At 44.1% G+C, this 13,615-nt stretch overlaps 3 protein-coding genes and 1 long non-coding RNA gene across 5 annotated transcripts; 1 reads left to right on the top strand and 3 right to left on the bottom strand.

Moving 5' to 3' along the window:
* Positions 1–1,675: 1,675 nt before the first annotated feature.
* On the bottom strand, positions 1,676–3,835 carry LOC122155516 (histone H3). 2 transcript variants are annotated; one of them, XM_042809405.1, is made up of 2 exons: positions 3,276–3,835; positions 1,676–2,518 (listed from the first exon to the last, which is right to left on the bottom strand). In XM_042809405.1, exon 1 carries the CDS (start codon positions 3,833–3,835, stop codon positions 3,425–3,427), a length of 411 nt encoding a protein of 136 aa, XP_042665339.1. In that variant the 3' UTR covers positions 1,676–2,518; positions 3,276–3,424. The 2 variants fall into 2 exon arrangements, with proteins under 2 accessions (XP_042665339.1, XP_042665336.1); XM_042809402.1 differs by having other exon boundaries at positions 1,676–2,785; positions 3,429–3,835.
* A 900-nt stretch (positions 3,836–4,735) lies between these two features.
* LOC122155514 (histone H2B 8) lies at positions 4,736–5,419 on the bottom strand. The gene has a single exon (XM_042809401.1). It carries the CDS (start codon positions 5,373–5,375, stop codon positions 4,995–4,997), a length of 381 nt encoding a protein of 126 aa, XP_042665335.1. The 5' UTR covers positions 5,376–5,419; the 3' UTR covers positions 4,736–4,994.
* Positions 5,420–5,653: 234 nt separating this feature from the next.
* LOC122155512 (histone H2A-IV) lies at positions 5,654–6,352 on the top strand. Its single transcript, XM_042809400.1, has one exon. The coding sequence runs from the start codon at positions 5,724–5,726 to the stop codon at positions 6,111–6,113; it is 390 nt and encodes a 129-aa protein (XP_042665334.1). The 5' UTR covers positions 5,654–5,723; the 3' UTR covers positions 6,114–6,352.
* Positions 6,353–7,743: 1,391 nt separating this feature from the next.
* LOC122155515 lies at positions 7,744–11,414 on the bottom strand. Its single transcript, XR_006167264.1, has 3 exons — positions 11,183–11,414; positions 10,230–10,472; positions 7,744–9,378 (listed from the first exon to the last, which is right to left on the bottom strand). It is a non-coding gene; the product is annotated as an uncharacterized LOC122155515 (long non-coding RNA).
* Between the last annotated feature and the right edge of the window lie 2,201 nt (positions 11,415–13,615).

Raw genomic sequence — 13,615 nt, 5'->3', positions numbered from 1 at the left:
GGACTGGAAAAGAACAAGTTCATGTCAATGAGCATAGTTTATTTTCTGGAACTGTTGTTTTCCTTATGAACAAAACAAAAATTATATTGTGTAGCCCTGCTCAGAACTGATGGGAAGATCAAAACTGGCACAACAAAGAAAAATGACATTCAATTTCAAAAGACATCATATGTTAATCAGTGGAAAGAAGAGAGAAAAAAAAAAAAAAGGGGTTGTATCCATGCTTTACTAATACATGGATAGATGCTAATCTGTGGGAATATATCTTAGTCCTGCGGTTTTTATTCAAAGCTCAACATTTATTGAAAGTTATCTCTGATGTCTGCTGAAACAATTTCCTCCTTAGATGCCTCATAGGATGATGCTACTGCGGAACAGCATTTTGTACAGCTTTGTTGGATGTGTGTGCTGTGCTCAGGATAGCATGCAAAAATGCAGAGAGAACAAGATGCTCATAACTGTCTCGAACATTCATTACATAGGGCAGTTATGCAAAGATGTTGGAACCCTCAAAGATGCGTAACATTGAGTTGGGATAAAGTGTAAAGAAAGCTGAGAGCAGGATATATGGCAAACTTAACAACTTGTTGGATATTTTGTCTGTATTTCATCTGCACGTGTGCATCAGCACTTTCAGCACAGACTTAGCACAGTACATAGCTAAACAAACCAGCCTATATTGCACCTCTTCAATATTTGTTACATCTACAATCTACAAGATGCTTCCACTCAGCTGAAGTTACTTCTGATTCTTTGGAGAGAAACAATACCACCCTTTGCACTAATTTTACATTACAATGATCAATTAAAAAAAGAAAAACACAAAAACAAAACCCACCACTCTTTTCATATGGAAAAAGCTTTTGTTTAGAGCTTTTTCTAAATTAATAAGCACCTGAAGTATGGCTGATTCGAATATCTATATATAAATATATATATCTATAAATACCTATATATAAGTATACATAATCTGGGCTTATGCATTTCTAATAAAAGTGGAAAAAATTCGCCAGGAAGGCCTCAGTGGTGATGCTGCCCATTGGACTGATTCATCCCAGCAGTGATTTAATTCATCATATCAACAGGGCTCTAGACCACTCACGGAGGGTGGCAAAACAGCCAGGATTTCTCTCAGCCAAGTATTGCACTGAGCAGATGTATTTTTATCCTAACTTTGTCTGATCTGTTACTGCTCTTTTACAGCTTACTAAATCAGCATCACACACAAGCTGATAGGATTCATCACTTATGTAAGGAGGAAAGAGCAAAGCCCACTGGAGATTTGCAGTCAGCCTGCTGTGCTTCCTGGTACCACCACTGCAGTTGTTACACACTTCAAATTCCATGCAGTAAATTTTTCCTGACTGCCAGTTTGATTTTCTGGAGACAGAATCTCTGACAGATTATTATTGTCATCAGTGCCCTTCTGTGTTAAATACCAGATTTTTTTCAGGCCCAGGAATTGCAAATTCAGGGATCATATGATTTTACTCTTCCTGCAAAACCCTTGCATGTCTACTTCCTTGAACTGCTCAAGTGTTAAATATTTTTAATTATTATTTAGAAATGTAACTCTCAGAATCAGACTCAAAGTAATCCCAGTCAATAAAACCCAGCTTCCCTTCTCCTCAAACACACAAAAGGAGAAAGAAAAAAAAAAAAAAAAAAAAGCAACATTTTTATTATTTTTGCCCAAACTCGTACTAAAATGTAACTGTTTATGCAGCCTGTATAACATACTCAGTGTCCATTACATATTAGAAATGCACTCTGCTTGCCATGCTTCAGTCTTACCATGGAATTTACTGTAAATACATTCTGATAAAGAGATTTTGGTAACTAATGGATCCCTTTGTATAACAGAGAGAAACAGGAAATTCATTGCATTTTGCTACAGTTCACTTCTACAAGCATGATAGTAATTACCCTCGGGGGGGAAAAAAAAAAAAAAAACAAAGGAAAAAAACATGCATAAATCTGTTCAGAAAGCACAGATCTTATGTCAGTGAATACGGGGGGGGATAATAAAACTGCTCATAATCTGATCAAGTTTTCCAAAGTGTTATTCTGAGATCTACCCCACAATCTCACCCCACCCCCAGGTTACTGCTCTGAGTAAAACAGAAAATGGCTGAAAGGAAGGAAAAAAACAGGAAAGAAAATGGAGCACGGAGGAATGTGATTGGTCAGATTTTGCTGCAGAGCCCAAAGTTCCTGAAACAGAGGAAGGAATATTTCCTGAAACAAAATGTATCAGCAATTACACAGAAGGGGAAGGGAAAAAAACAAACAAACAAAAAAACAACAACAAAAAAAAAAAAACCCACACCACAAAACCCATGACTTACTGCATGAAGCTTTGAAAAAATATCTATTCCCTCCAAGCAATCCTCCTCGTCTGTGTTCGTTCACAGAAGTGAGAACTGCATCTCACCTACTTCCACGCAGCACTGCAGAACCAGTTCGATCAGGCAGAGCAGGGATCTCCCGGCATTACATGGACATAAGGAGGGCTGTGCTGTGTTAAGCAAGAAACACAGGATGCAACAGGAAATTAGAAATGGGTTGGGAAATTGTGTTTTTTGTAACAGGTATACGACTTCTGGGTAGGATGTGAAGGAGCTGCATGGCAGAGTGGCAGTCAGGCAGAAACCTCGTTACACATGTAGGTGTACGGGAGTCATTGAGTACCATGCTCTGCCAGGAATTGTGTTGGATTCAAACGTAAACTAAAAGCACTTCAGTAGGGCCAGAGACTGACGAGAGGGACTTGCTTACAAGAATGATGAGCCCACGTGTGGCAAAGCACCCATGCAGGAATGGGCAGCTACGGAAACGGGACTTTGTGCTACTTCACAATTAAAGGCACTATTTTTAACTGTAGGATTAATAAACTCTTAACGCTTTGAGCACAAGGAAATAAAAGTTACAGAATAACGTGGGCAATGAACTACATACTTGACTTGCAACATACTGCAATCGAGGAAGGGAACAGTGAATACAGAATTGCATTTAAACAGATGTGACCGTTTTAAGCGACCATTACGTTAAGGAATACCGGCTTTTAGAAGTGAGGCATATTGCTTTTAGCTTATCAAAGTTCTCAAAAACCTTTTACAACGGTACCAGAAAAGCAAGTCTATTCATTAGATCCATAAAACTGAGCTTTTCTTACCAATGGACCTTCACACCGTCACTGACAAAGCAGCATTTAAACGACGCAAACTTCCCTCTCAACCTCTTAAAAACACGGCAATACTTCCCTTGGCACTTACCTTAGAAACTGGTCAACAAAAGGCTACCCGCAACACGTGCAGCAGTAAACCCTCAAAAGATTTAAGAGTTTACAGCTCTTTTTACTGGCCCTGTGGCGGCTCTTAAAAGAGCCTTTGGGTTTTCGATAGTCAGATTCTCTTCCAGGAGCTCAGGCGCGCTCCCCGCGGATGCGCCGGGCGAGCTGGATGTCCTTGGGCATGATGGTGACGCGCTTGGCGTGGATGGCGCACAGGTTGGTGTCCTCGAAGAGCCCCACCAGGTAAGCCTCGCTCGCCTCCTGCAGCGCCATGACGGCCGAGCTCTGGAAGCGCAGGTCGGTCTTGAAGTCCTGCGCGATCTCGCGCACCAGGCGCTGGAAGGGCAGCTTGCGGATCAGCAGCTCCGTGGACTTCTGGTAGCGGCGGATCTCGCGCAGCGCCACCGTGCCGGGCCGGTAGCGGTGCGGCTTCTTCACGCCGCCCGTGGCCGGCGCGCTCTTGCGGGCCGCCTTGGTGGCCAGCTGCTTGCGGGGCGCCTTGCCGCCCGTCGACTTACGCGCCGTCTGCTTCGTGCGCGCCATTTTCCCCAAACAGCCCCTCGGCAATGAGAAAGGAAACTATGCAGAAGCGGCTGCGAGACCCCGTATTTATAGACAAGGGCGCGCTCTGATTGGCTGGAGTGGAGACTGCCACCCCATTGGGCAGAGGCAGGATTTGAAAAGCCCGCGCTGCTCCGCAGGTAACGGCGCTTTCCCGCTCCGCTGTCCCCGCCTCTCCGCAGGCAGCTCCGCCCTCGGTTTGTGCCCTTCCCCCCCTGCGGCGGAGCTCTCGGGGAGCGGCGCGATCGCAGCCTTCCGTCAGCATAGCGGAACACGGCCATCTGTCCCGCAGCCAGGGTGCGAGCGCCTGCGTGAAAGGCTCTTTCCGAAACCAGCCTTCTCCTTATCACCCGCATTTCATAAGCCGCTCTCGTTCACTTTTCCTCTTAAATATATATATATATATATATATTTATGTACACCTATCAGTGTGTGCACTAGATTAATGCACCCCTCTGTCTCCAGCCGATCTTCTGTTATTTTATTTAGAGAGGAAAGCAAACTACGCCACATCATTACAAAACTCTCTGGCTCGTTTAAGTAATACCCAGTACCATTTGCACAGCCCTACATAGGAGATGATAAATATGGAGCATCATTGCCTAGCAGAAGTCATGAACACAGCGCTGTCTCCATGGAGACTCTTTGGGTCACACAACTACTGTTACCCACGACCAGGTCCCTGGGAAAAGGTGACAGTGCTTAGTGGGGACGTCAATAGGAATGATGTGAATGCAGCATAGGACTGCAGTTGTAACAAAGGCTGCTTTATTTCAAAGCAGAAAGACAACATCCACATGTATGTGCCTCTACCTGCTTAAAATTTGGAATGGAAATGATTATCAGAGGAATGCTTATTAGGCGAATAAATTGATTTGAATATCATAAAATCTGTACGTATTTCTTTTACTCAGTTCCTTTATGTCATGTAAAACATCACATTCAGATTTTAACATGTGAAGCATAAGCAGTAAGCATTTTTTTTTCCCATCATTAATCAGATCAGCCCACTCTGACAACCAAAGACAATATGAAATAGCAGCACCACTCACCACCACGTATCTGTGAAACACTCTTTTACTGAAAGCATGGGTGGCTCTGAAAAGAGCCTTTGGGTTAAAATCGAGTAATCCGCACCACTCTACTTGGAGCTGGTGTACTTGGTGACCGCCTTGGTGCCCTCGGAGACCGCGTGCTTGGCCAGCTCGCCGGGCAGCAGCAGCCGCACAGCCGTCTGGATCTCCCGCGACGTGATGGTCGAGCGCTTGTTGTAGTGCGCCAGGCGCGACGCCTCGCCGGCGATGCGCTCGAAGATGTCGTTGACGAACGAGTTCATGATGCCCATGGCCTTGGACGAGATGCCCGTGTCGGGGTGCACCTGCTTCAGCACCTTGTACACGTAGATCGAATAGCTCTCTTTCCTTGTCTTTCTACGCTTCTTGTCACCCTTCTTTTGGGTCTTGGTGACCGCCTTCTTGGAGCCCTTTTTAGGGGCAGGAGCCGACTTCGCTGGTTCCGGCATCGCACACGCCCGCCGCTGCCTGTACCGCAGGATCGACGCAGGTACAATGGCGCCGCAGCCCATACTTATAGAGGCGGTATGCAAATTAGGGGATTCGAGGTCGTTCCTTCCCATTGGAGATCTTTGGACCGTGACGTCAAAATCACTCGCGGTGTTCAATTGGTCGGTTTTCTACAGCTGTTCCCATTGGCTAACTCCACAATCACCGTCTCCTCCAATCAAAAGTGCCGCACGACCTCAGCAGGAAGGGATAAAAGGACGGTACTCAGCTACTCTTGAATTCTTCCGACTCTCCTGGCGTCCAGTTTGTGTTGCCGATTACTTTTTGGCTGACTTGCAGACTGCGATATGTCTGGCCGCGGGAAGCAGGGCGGGAAGGCGCGCGCCAAGGCTAAGTCGCGTTCATCACGAGCTGGGCTGCAGTTCCCCGTGGGCCGCGTGCACCGGCTGCTGCGCAAGGGCAACTACGCGGAGCGGGTGGGTGCCGGCGCCCCGGTGTACCTGGCGGCCGTGCTGGAGTACCTGACGGCCGAGATCCTGGAGCTGGCGGGCAACGCGGCCCGCGACAACAAGAAGACGCGCATTATCCCCCGCCACCTGCAGCTGGCCATCCGCAACGACGAGGAGCTCAACAAGCTGCTGGGCAAGGTCACCATCGCGCAGGGCGGGGTGCTGCCCAACATCCAGGCCGTGCTGCTGCCCAAGAAGACCGACAGCCACAAGGCTAAGGCCAAGTGAAGCTGTAAAAGTAAACAACCCAAAGGCTCTTTTCAGAGCCACCTACACTTTCCTAAAAAGAGCAGGAACACGTCAGTGTAAATACCAGCTTTGCTGTTACTTTGGAAACTGACTTTAACTAGAATTGTATTTATAGCGATCACCAAGTGCCAACTTCTCATTATTGATAACATATGTCTATTCTGCTTGGAAGCTACAGTTACTTTTTGCTGAAAATCAATAAAAGTAAAGATACTGATGAAGTACAGCCGGTATCTGCCCCCCGCCTCCCCTGCCGCTGCCCCACGCTTGGAAGCAGCGGGGCAGGCGGCGCGCTCGCACCGCGCGACGCGCAAGGGTCAAAGTCCCGCCCCTCTCTTGTGGCGGCCAATCGGAGTGGAGCGCGCGTTTTTTGAACCGCCTCGGAGGTGGCGCGCATCTCGTTTGGGTCCGCGCGGAAAGCGGTTCCCGGTGCCCTGTGGGCGGGGTGGTGTTTTCTTGCCCTTCCACCCCTTGCGCAAGTGTGTTTACCAAGTACAGCATGGGCTGCTCGGGTGGTAATGGGCACAGAAACATTAAGGTGACGGTGGATCACGAGTTCGTAACAAATGTGCTGCACTTTCCCTCACTGCATAATTTTCTATGCACTTTACGGGCTTTTCATACACCGCTCTGAACTGGACGCTAGTCTTTTCTTATGATACTATGGGTGGCTGTTACACGCTCCGCTGGGTTTTTCTGCAAGTCTTCTGCCCTCCAGATCATTACATTTCTACTTGGCCACTTCGATCCTCGCAGCCATCCTGTGCCCGTAGGAGGGGCCATCTGGAGACTGCTGCTCAGGGCTCGGGATCTCTGTTCTCGGAAGGCACCTCCCGAGGAATAGGGCAAGGAAGGAAAGCAAAGCGGCCGCTGCACGTCTCCCCCAGCAGAAGCTCTGTGCTGTGATTTCTTAACGTAATCTCTGTCATCTTCATTAAATGCTATTTCTGCTTGGTCAGGGTTATTCACCAACTGATGTGTTGTTCTCTGCCTTACAGCCATCTTTCTGCCTGGCAAAGAGCCTGGCTTCCTTCCAGCTGTTCTTGCTTTCCGTGCCACAGATATAGGATTTTCATGGCATTTTAAAAAATGCTATTTATTTAAACATCCCAGTTTCAGCCAAAACAGTGTTAATTGCACACCAGTGTTTTGGTTGCTGAATGATGGGAGTGTGCCTGGGTCAAAACATATTGCTACATATCAAACATTTTTCTACATAAAAGAGGAACATTTTGGTTTAAGAAGAGTGCATCACAGGTGTTGGTAGTCATGGAACAACAAAAGCATGTCATGTCACAAACACACCGAGTCTTTAGACCTTTGAGTCCACACAAAATATAAACTTCTGTTCAAATGTACTCACCTGGGTGATGCTTTCTCTCAGATAGACTGGCTTCAGAGAATGTTATTCAACCTGTTGTTGCATCAGTCCCTGTACTTTCTTCATAGATTTTTGTTTTCTTTCATAAAGAAAATAATTGAAATTATATCAAAATAAAAAAAAAAAAAAAAAAAGAAAAAGAAACTACACACAGTTACATAAACATTACCTAGAATGTAGAAAAACAAACAAACAAAAAAACAGTGGAGTAATAATGGAATATTCACATTTTTGTTAAGTATCACAAATAGTGTATAATAACAATAGTGTATAGACTATATATATGACTAGTCTTTTCCTTCAGAAAGATGCACACTTTTATTGAAAAAGTTGCTTGATTACTCTGTAATAGGGACCCCTCTGGAGAGCATAAAGATATTTTCCAAATTTCTGTGCTACTAAGCCATCTTTCATGGTCTTAAATGCAGGTATGATTTTTTTTTTTCTACTGCCTTTCAGGAGGAAAAGTTCCTTTGGGTTGTGGTATTTACCAAGTATGTAAGTGAGATCATTTGCCTAATTCAAATATGTGTATGCATAGATAAAGAGAAAGAGAGAGAGAGAGAATGAATTCTCTGTTGTTGAGGGTAACTCTATTAAACTGAGTAAAACTTATTTGACTCTGTGACTGTGACATTTTATACAATGGATAAATGCTCATCAATCTTTTCATAGGCTACTCTCAAGCCCCTTCACATAAATATTGATTTCCTTTTCCTGTATTACCTTTCTGTAAGTAAAAACATAATCAATTAGAAATATTTTCAAATCTGCCGTAATGTGGAGAAACTTCCTGGATGATATTATCAGTACATTCCTGCTCAAGCTCCTTTGAAAGCCAACTGCTTAGGCACCAAAGGAGACAAAAACAAGTCACTGACATTGCTGTTGATTACTCTCAGGTACGTAGTGCACGATCAAGTTAGACATAGGGAAACGTGAAAGAAAATCACATGACTCCATTCACACAACTTCAGAGGCTGAGATGCCCACATTCATGAAATATGAATGGAGAGATTGGTGTCTCAGAGCCAGTTACTTTACAGCTGTACAAGTGCAGCAGAAACTGCATTGATATGGAAAATAAAAAAGCTCTGCTTCTGTAACAGTTATCTCGGCTGATTAAAAACATATGCAATGGCAACAAAAATGCTGAGTGATGTAAAATGCAGCTGATTCATTGTGCCTCTTTCTTTACTCTTTGCATCTTCAAAAATTCTCTCTGAATAGTTCCAGTGCTTCTGGGACTGGCTGTCGGTGTTACTTAATCTGCAGTTTCTCTACGTTGTGGCTACTGTATGGGATAAACAGCCAAGGGGCAATCAGGGTTATCACTTTTCCCTGTTACCAAATATTGTTTTCTTACCGTGGCCTCCACAGCTGGGAATGAACAGCAGTGCAAGCTGCCTGATAAACCACTTCTGCAAAGAGCCTGCTCTCATCAAAGCATTTCTCCCTTGTTCTTTCTGTACGAGAAAACTCAATGCCTGACTGCACACTAAACCTTCAAGAATGTACATAGGATGGCAGGTGACAGCACCAGAGACCAACCTGGAAGTTTGAAAGTTACGGTAATTCTTTAACCTCAGCATTAGGAAGTGGTCACCATTATGCAAGCGGACGCATTCTTCAGGAGTCATTTCTGTAGAGGGGAGAGATGGAGCCAACCTCACCTTTTCGCTCATCACCTTCAGCACTTCATTTGGAAGAAGTCAGTGGAGACAAAATTCCATCCAACAGGCGCAGCACTCAAGCTGTAACTACTTCGCACAGTGCTGCCATGGCACAGAGATACAGTATCCTATGTTGAGCATTCTGTTCCTCTTCTGCCAATCCTTGACAGTGAGTTTCCTTGCAGTGGTTCTGGAGCATTGAAGAAACAGATCACCATCTATGGTTTGCATGTGTGACAGGATGCTTTCATTATGATCAACCTGTAGGTTGCAGTGAAGGTGAAAGATAGCAGCATTATGCATCTGAAGGATCAGGGACCAGGGGTGGGAGGACAGACGGCGAAACTGAAAGCTATGGTCTAAAGAAGCCGAACATTTTTGTGTATAGTAACCGCCAAAGCACCTCAAGTTTGGAGAGCCCAAGATAGGAATGCTGTAAAGGTCATGCAGAGAAACAAGGGAACAGACTCTTCTGCAGAGTTTGCAAGGAGAAATGGTTCCAAACTAACAGAGGAAAGATTTGGATTGGATAGAAGAGGGTTGTTTGTCTTTTTTTTTACAGTCAGGATGGTGAGGCACTGACAAGGTTGCCCAGAGAGGTGGTGAATGTCCCATCCATGGAGACACCCAAGGTCAGCCTGGGAGGGCTATGAGCATCTGACCTAGTGGTAGTGACCCTGTTCATTGCTGGGGAGTTGGATCAAATGGCTTTTAAGAGTCCCTTCCAACCCAGTGCTTCTATGAACTGTGTCCTTCCATCTGTGTGGGCAATGAAGTTCACACAACTCACTGGTTCCAGACACCTGCTGTTTTTGTTAAGGCTGCCAAATGCTAAAGGACTTTACAGCTACATTGGAGAAGTTCCTAGGCTTTTTAAAATGGGGAGAATTCCAACAGCAATTGTCATATTAGATTTGAGCACATTTTGAATCTAAGAATCATAAAGTTTGGAAAAGACCCCTGAGATCATCATGCAGTCCCTAAAGAACTGTTAAGACAGACCAGCACAGAGAGATTTTAGTGAGGCTTGTAAGTACCTACCAGAGATGGATTGCATAATCCTTGTGGTAGAAGCTGACATGATCCACATGGCATAAGAATTTGCATTTTTCACCTGAAGAGAAATTAATTAGAATGTAGCAGTGAAGGTCTTCAGCACGCAGCTTCAGGAAGAGGCCAAAAGTAAATTTTCAGCTGAGAAGAAATGCTGTTGTGCACCCATACAGACAAACAGACCCATAAGGAGAAGTCAGTCCATGCACCAGATCCATCAGGATTCTGCACCTGAATGAGAGCAGAAACAAGGGCTGAGCTGACCAAAACTCAGTCTAGCAGAAATCTAGGAGATGACTGAGCTCCCAGGTTCAACATATAGGATTCTCTTTTATATTGAGGGGTAACCACCACCCTTGCATGCAGATCTGTTCCATGGAAGATGACCTGTGCACAGGTGGAAGTTGATGGTCTGCAGGGAGACTGACATCTTTGGTTCTCCACTGAGATTCACAGAGCATTAATTTTTTTGTGTGCTGCTTTAATTGACATAGTTGTTGTTTGTTTGCATGCATTAAGGTATTTTGCTGTGTTTTTCATCACAGTTATTGTTACTTCAGGCAAAAGTTCATCTCCGTGTTTACTTGGCCCTCCACATTTAATTTTAAATAAATTTAATTTAAAATAAAATTAAAAAAAAATTTAATTTTTATAATAAAAAATGACATTATACTATGAGAACATTCACATTTCCCTGGGAAGGTGCCGCAGCCTTTATTTCTTTCCTTGACAGATTTATCAGGGAAGCACTGTAGCACATTTATCACAAGCTTCTACCTTAGTGCAAGGCAAATCCATCATCTCCAGACTGCAACTCTTCTATAACAGTTTTCTCAGCTGATTAAAAACAGCAACTCGCTACGAAGACTGTGTAAGTTGATTTTAATTCTCCAAACAAATTGAAAAGACATATGAGAACAAATCTCCTAGGAGATCCTTACCTCCTTGAAGGCAACACCTAAACAAGTTTCCTCAGAACCTCAAAGTAGATCTGTGGAAAGAAAACAAGTTTTTAATTTCACCTCATTTTAAGTCTCCTTCTTGAAATGTTGGTTGTCACATGGGAAGATTAGGAGGAAAAGAACAGCACTCATCATCCTTCCACTCTGTCTCAGCTAATAGGAAAAGATTAATTGTAAAAGTAATCAATAAGCTTAATAGAAATTTGTTGGTTTTGTGAGTATCAAAATCCATACAAACGAGCGACCAGGAGAAAAGGATAAGCACAGGCTGTGGGATAAAACAAAGACAAGGTGAAGTGATACTTCAAAATGTAATAAATGCAGGTTTCTCAGCAATGCATTCTGCTTTTCAGAACACTGAGACACTGAAGCTCCTGTAAGTAGGGAGTATGCCCTTCCCTTTGGTTTGACTTTAGCTACAGTGAGCAGTGTCCTAACACATCAGTAGTATTCATTTATATTCTGCAACTCAGCTGGCAGTGAGAGAAAGACACAGTGCACATACATCATACTGAAGTAAAAACAGAAACTTCATGTCACAGTGTGTGGATACAATTGGGTGAACAAAGCTTGAATTTCCCAAATAAGAAAGACAAAACATACTTCTCAAGTTATTCAACTGCATAATACAGCAATCTGTTGTACATCCCTCCACAGCACTATCATATCTGCACAGATTGTTTAAAACTGATTGTAACAAAAATCCATACATTAGTAGTTGAACTATTGTGTTTTGTTTTGTTTAATAGTTATTGTAGGTCAGGGATGAATTTTGTTGTTAGCAGTTTGGTTGTCACAATCAAAATGTGGACAAGGATAAGAAGTTGGCAATTTCCTTAGGGAAATTTGATACTGAGAAAAAGAATACAAAATTAAGAAAAGGTTAAACTTCCTGAAAAAAAGAAAATAATACACAAAATAAATGTTCAGAAGAGAGAGGAGAGAAAAGGATTCTTATGAATTGAACAGAAGTAGGAAACTGACGCTAAAAGAGATTTCAACCATTTGGCCAAGAAGCATTCAGCCACATTGGGTATGAAAAGTGGGTAAGGTGGGTTGTGGTGCAGACACGTGTTCCCATTAACTCAAAACAGGTGCAGGAAAATGTTTGCCTGGAGACATGCGTACCTAGAGTACGAATAACATCTAAATCATTCAAGGTTATTAGGTTAATGAAAGCAAAGCTATATAAAAAAAAAAAAAAGATGTGCAACGAGAAACAAACAAGTCAGTCACGATTGAAAAGAGTTATACCACGTGAGATGGGAAAAAGAAATATTTTCAGCAGCCATGAAGAACAAAAGATTTATTTTGTGCCTGCACAAGTGTAGGGAGAAACATGCTGACCACATGCAGGGAAAAGTGTAGCATATGAAATAGTGAGAGGAATGATAGGTGGGGAACAATACACTCAACACAGAAACATTATGAAGCTTTCTGTCCTACTGCGTTTATTCTGTAAACAGCAAACGAGGGGAAAAATACGTATCAATCAATACTTTTATTCTCAAATTTTATAAATCAATTTATTAAGCAAGACTAAATCTACTAATAGGTAAATTACATAATATGTATGTAACTTTCCAAACTTAATGGAAATCCCAAAGACTTCAAAAAACCTATGGGATGTAAGAAAAATATGCAGTCTCATGCAACACAACTTAACAAAGTAGACACGATTTAATGGCTTTTCAGAACATTCTTGCAGTGCAATTTGAAAACGTGGGAAGAAGCAAGAAGTCTCACAGTATCCGAGACAGTTGAGTTCAAAAGAAGGGAAAGAAAAATAACAGAGAATGAAATGTAAATACGATAAATCAATGGAAAAGCACCGAAAAAATTACTTCGAAAAAATGTTAAAGATGAAGTAGTAGTATAGCAGTAGGAACCCATGAGAGAAAAAAAAAGGGGGGTGGAGGGATTGGGCACCTTTGTACAAGCGCCGCGAAATGGCGGCGGCGGAACTCCGGGGAGAAGATGGGAGCGGCATTTGCTGCAGAGTCGCGGCCGGCAGCGGCCCGCTCTCACTCCGACAACGAGTGCCGCAACAACAGCGATAGGGAGCCAGGCGGCAAGAGAAAGCAAAGAAAGGCAGGCAAGCCAGCAGCGAGGCCGGACCGTAAAATCGACTCCGCAACGCACAGAGACGGCCGGAAGCGATAACTGGCCCGGCCAGAGACGCGGAGCAACACCCGCCCTCCGCCCAAAACCGGGGGAAAGACCAGAGAAGGCCCCGCCCCCAGCCCAGCCCTCTCCCCCGTCCCCTCCCCGGCGCAGTCCTCAATCAGGTCGGACCGCCGGCAATATAGAGGCGCGCCGTCGGCCCGTTCCCGCCACAGCTGCTGAGGAAGATCGGTGTGTGATCATGTCTGGCAGAGGCAAGGGCGGGAAGGGGCTCGGCAAGGGGGGCGC

This window comes from Centrocercus urophasianus, unplaced genomic scaffold, assembly GCF_019232065.1.
Source record: "Centrocercus urophasianus isolate 14NV4802_14NV808 unplaced genomic scaffold, USGS_Curo_1.0 seq_1193, whole genome shotgun sequence".
Taxonomy (NCBI): Eukaryota; Metazoa; Chordata; class Aves; order Galliformes; family Phasianidae; genus Centrocercus; species Centrocercus urophasianus.
The sequence above is the reverse complement of the archived record's forward strand: the minus strand, read 5'-3'. Positions and strand labels throughout refer to the sequence as shown.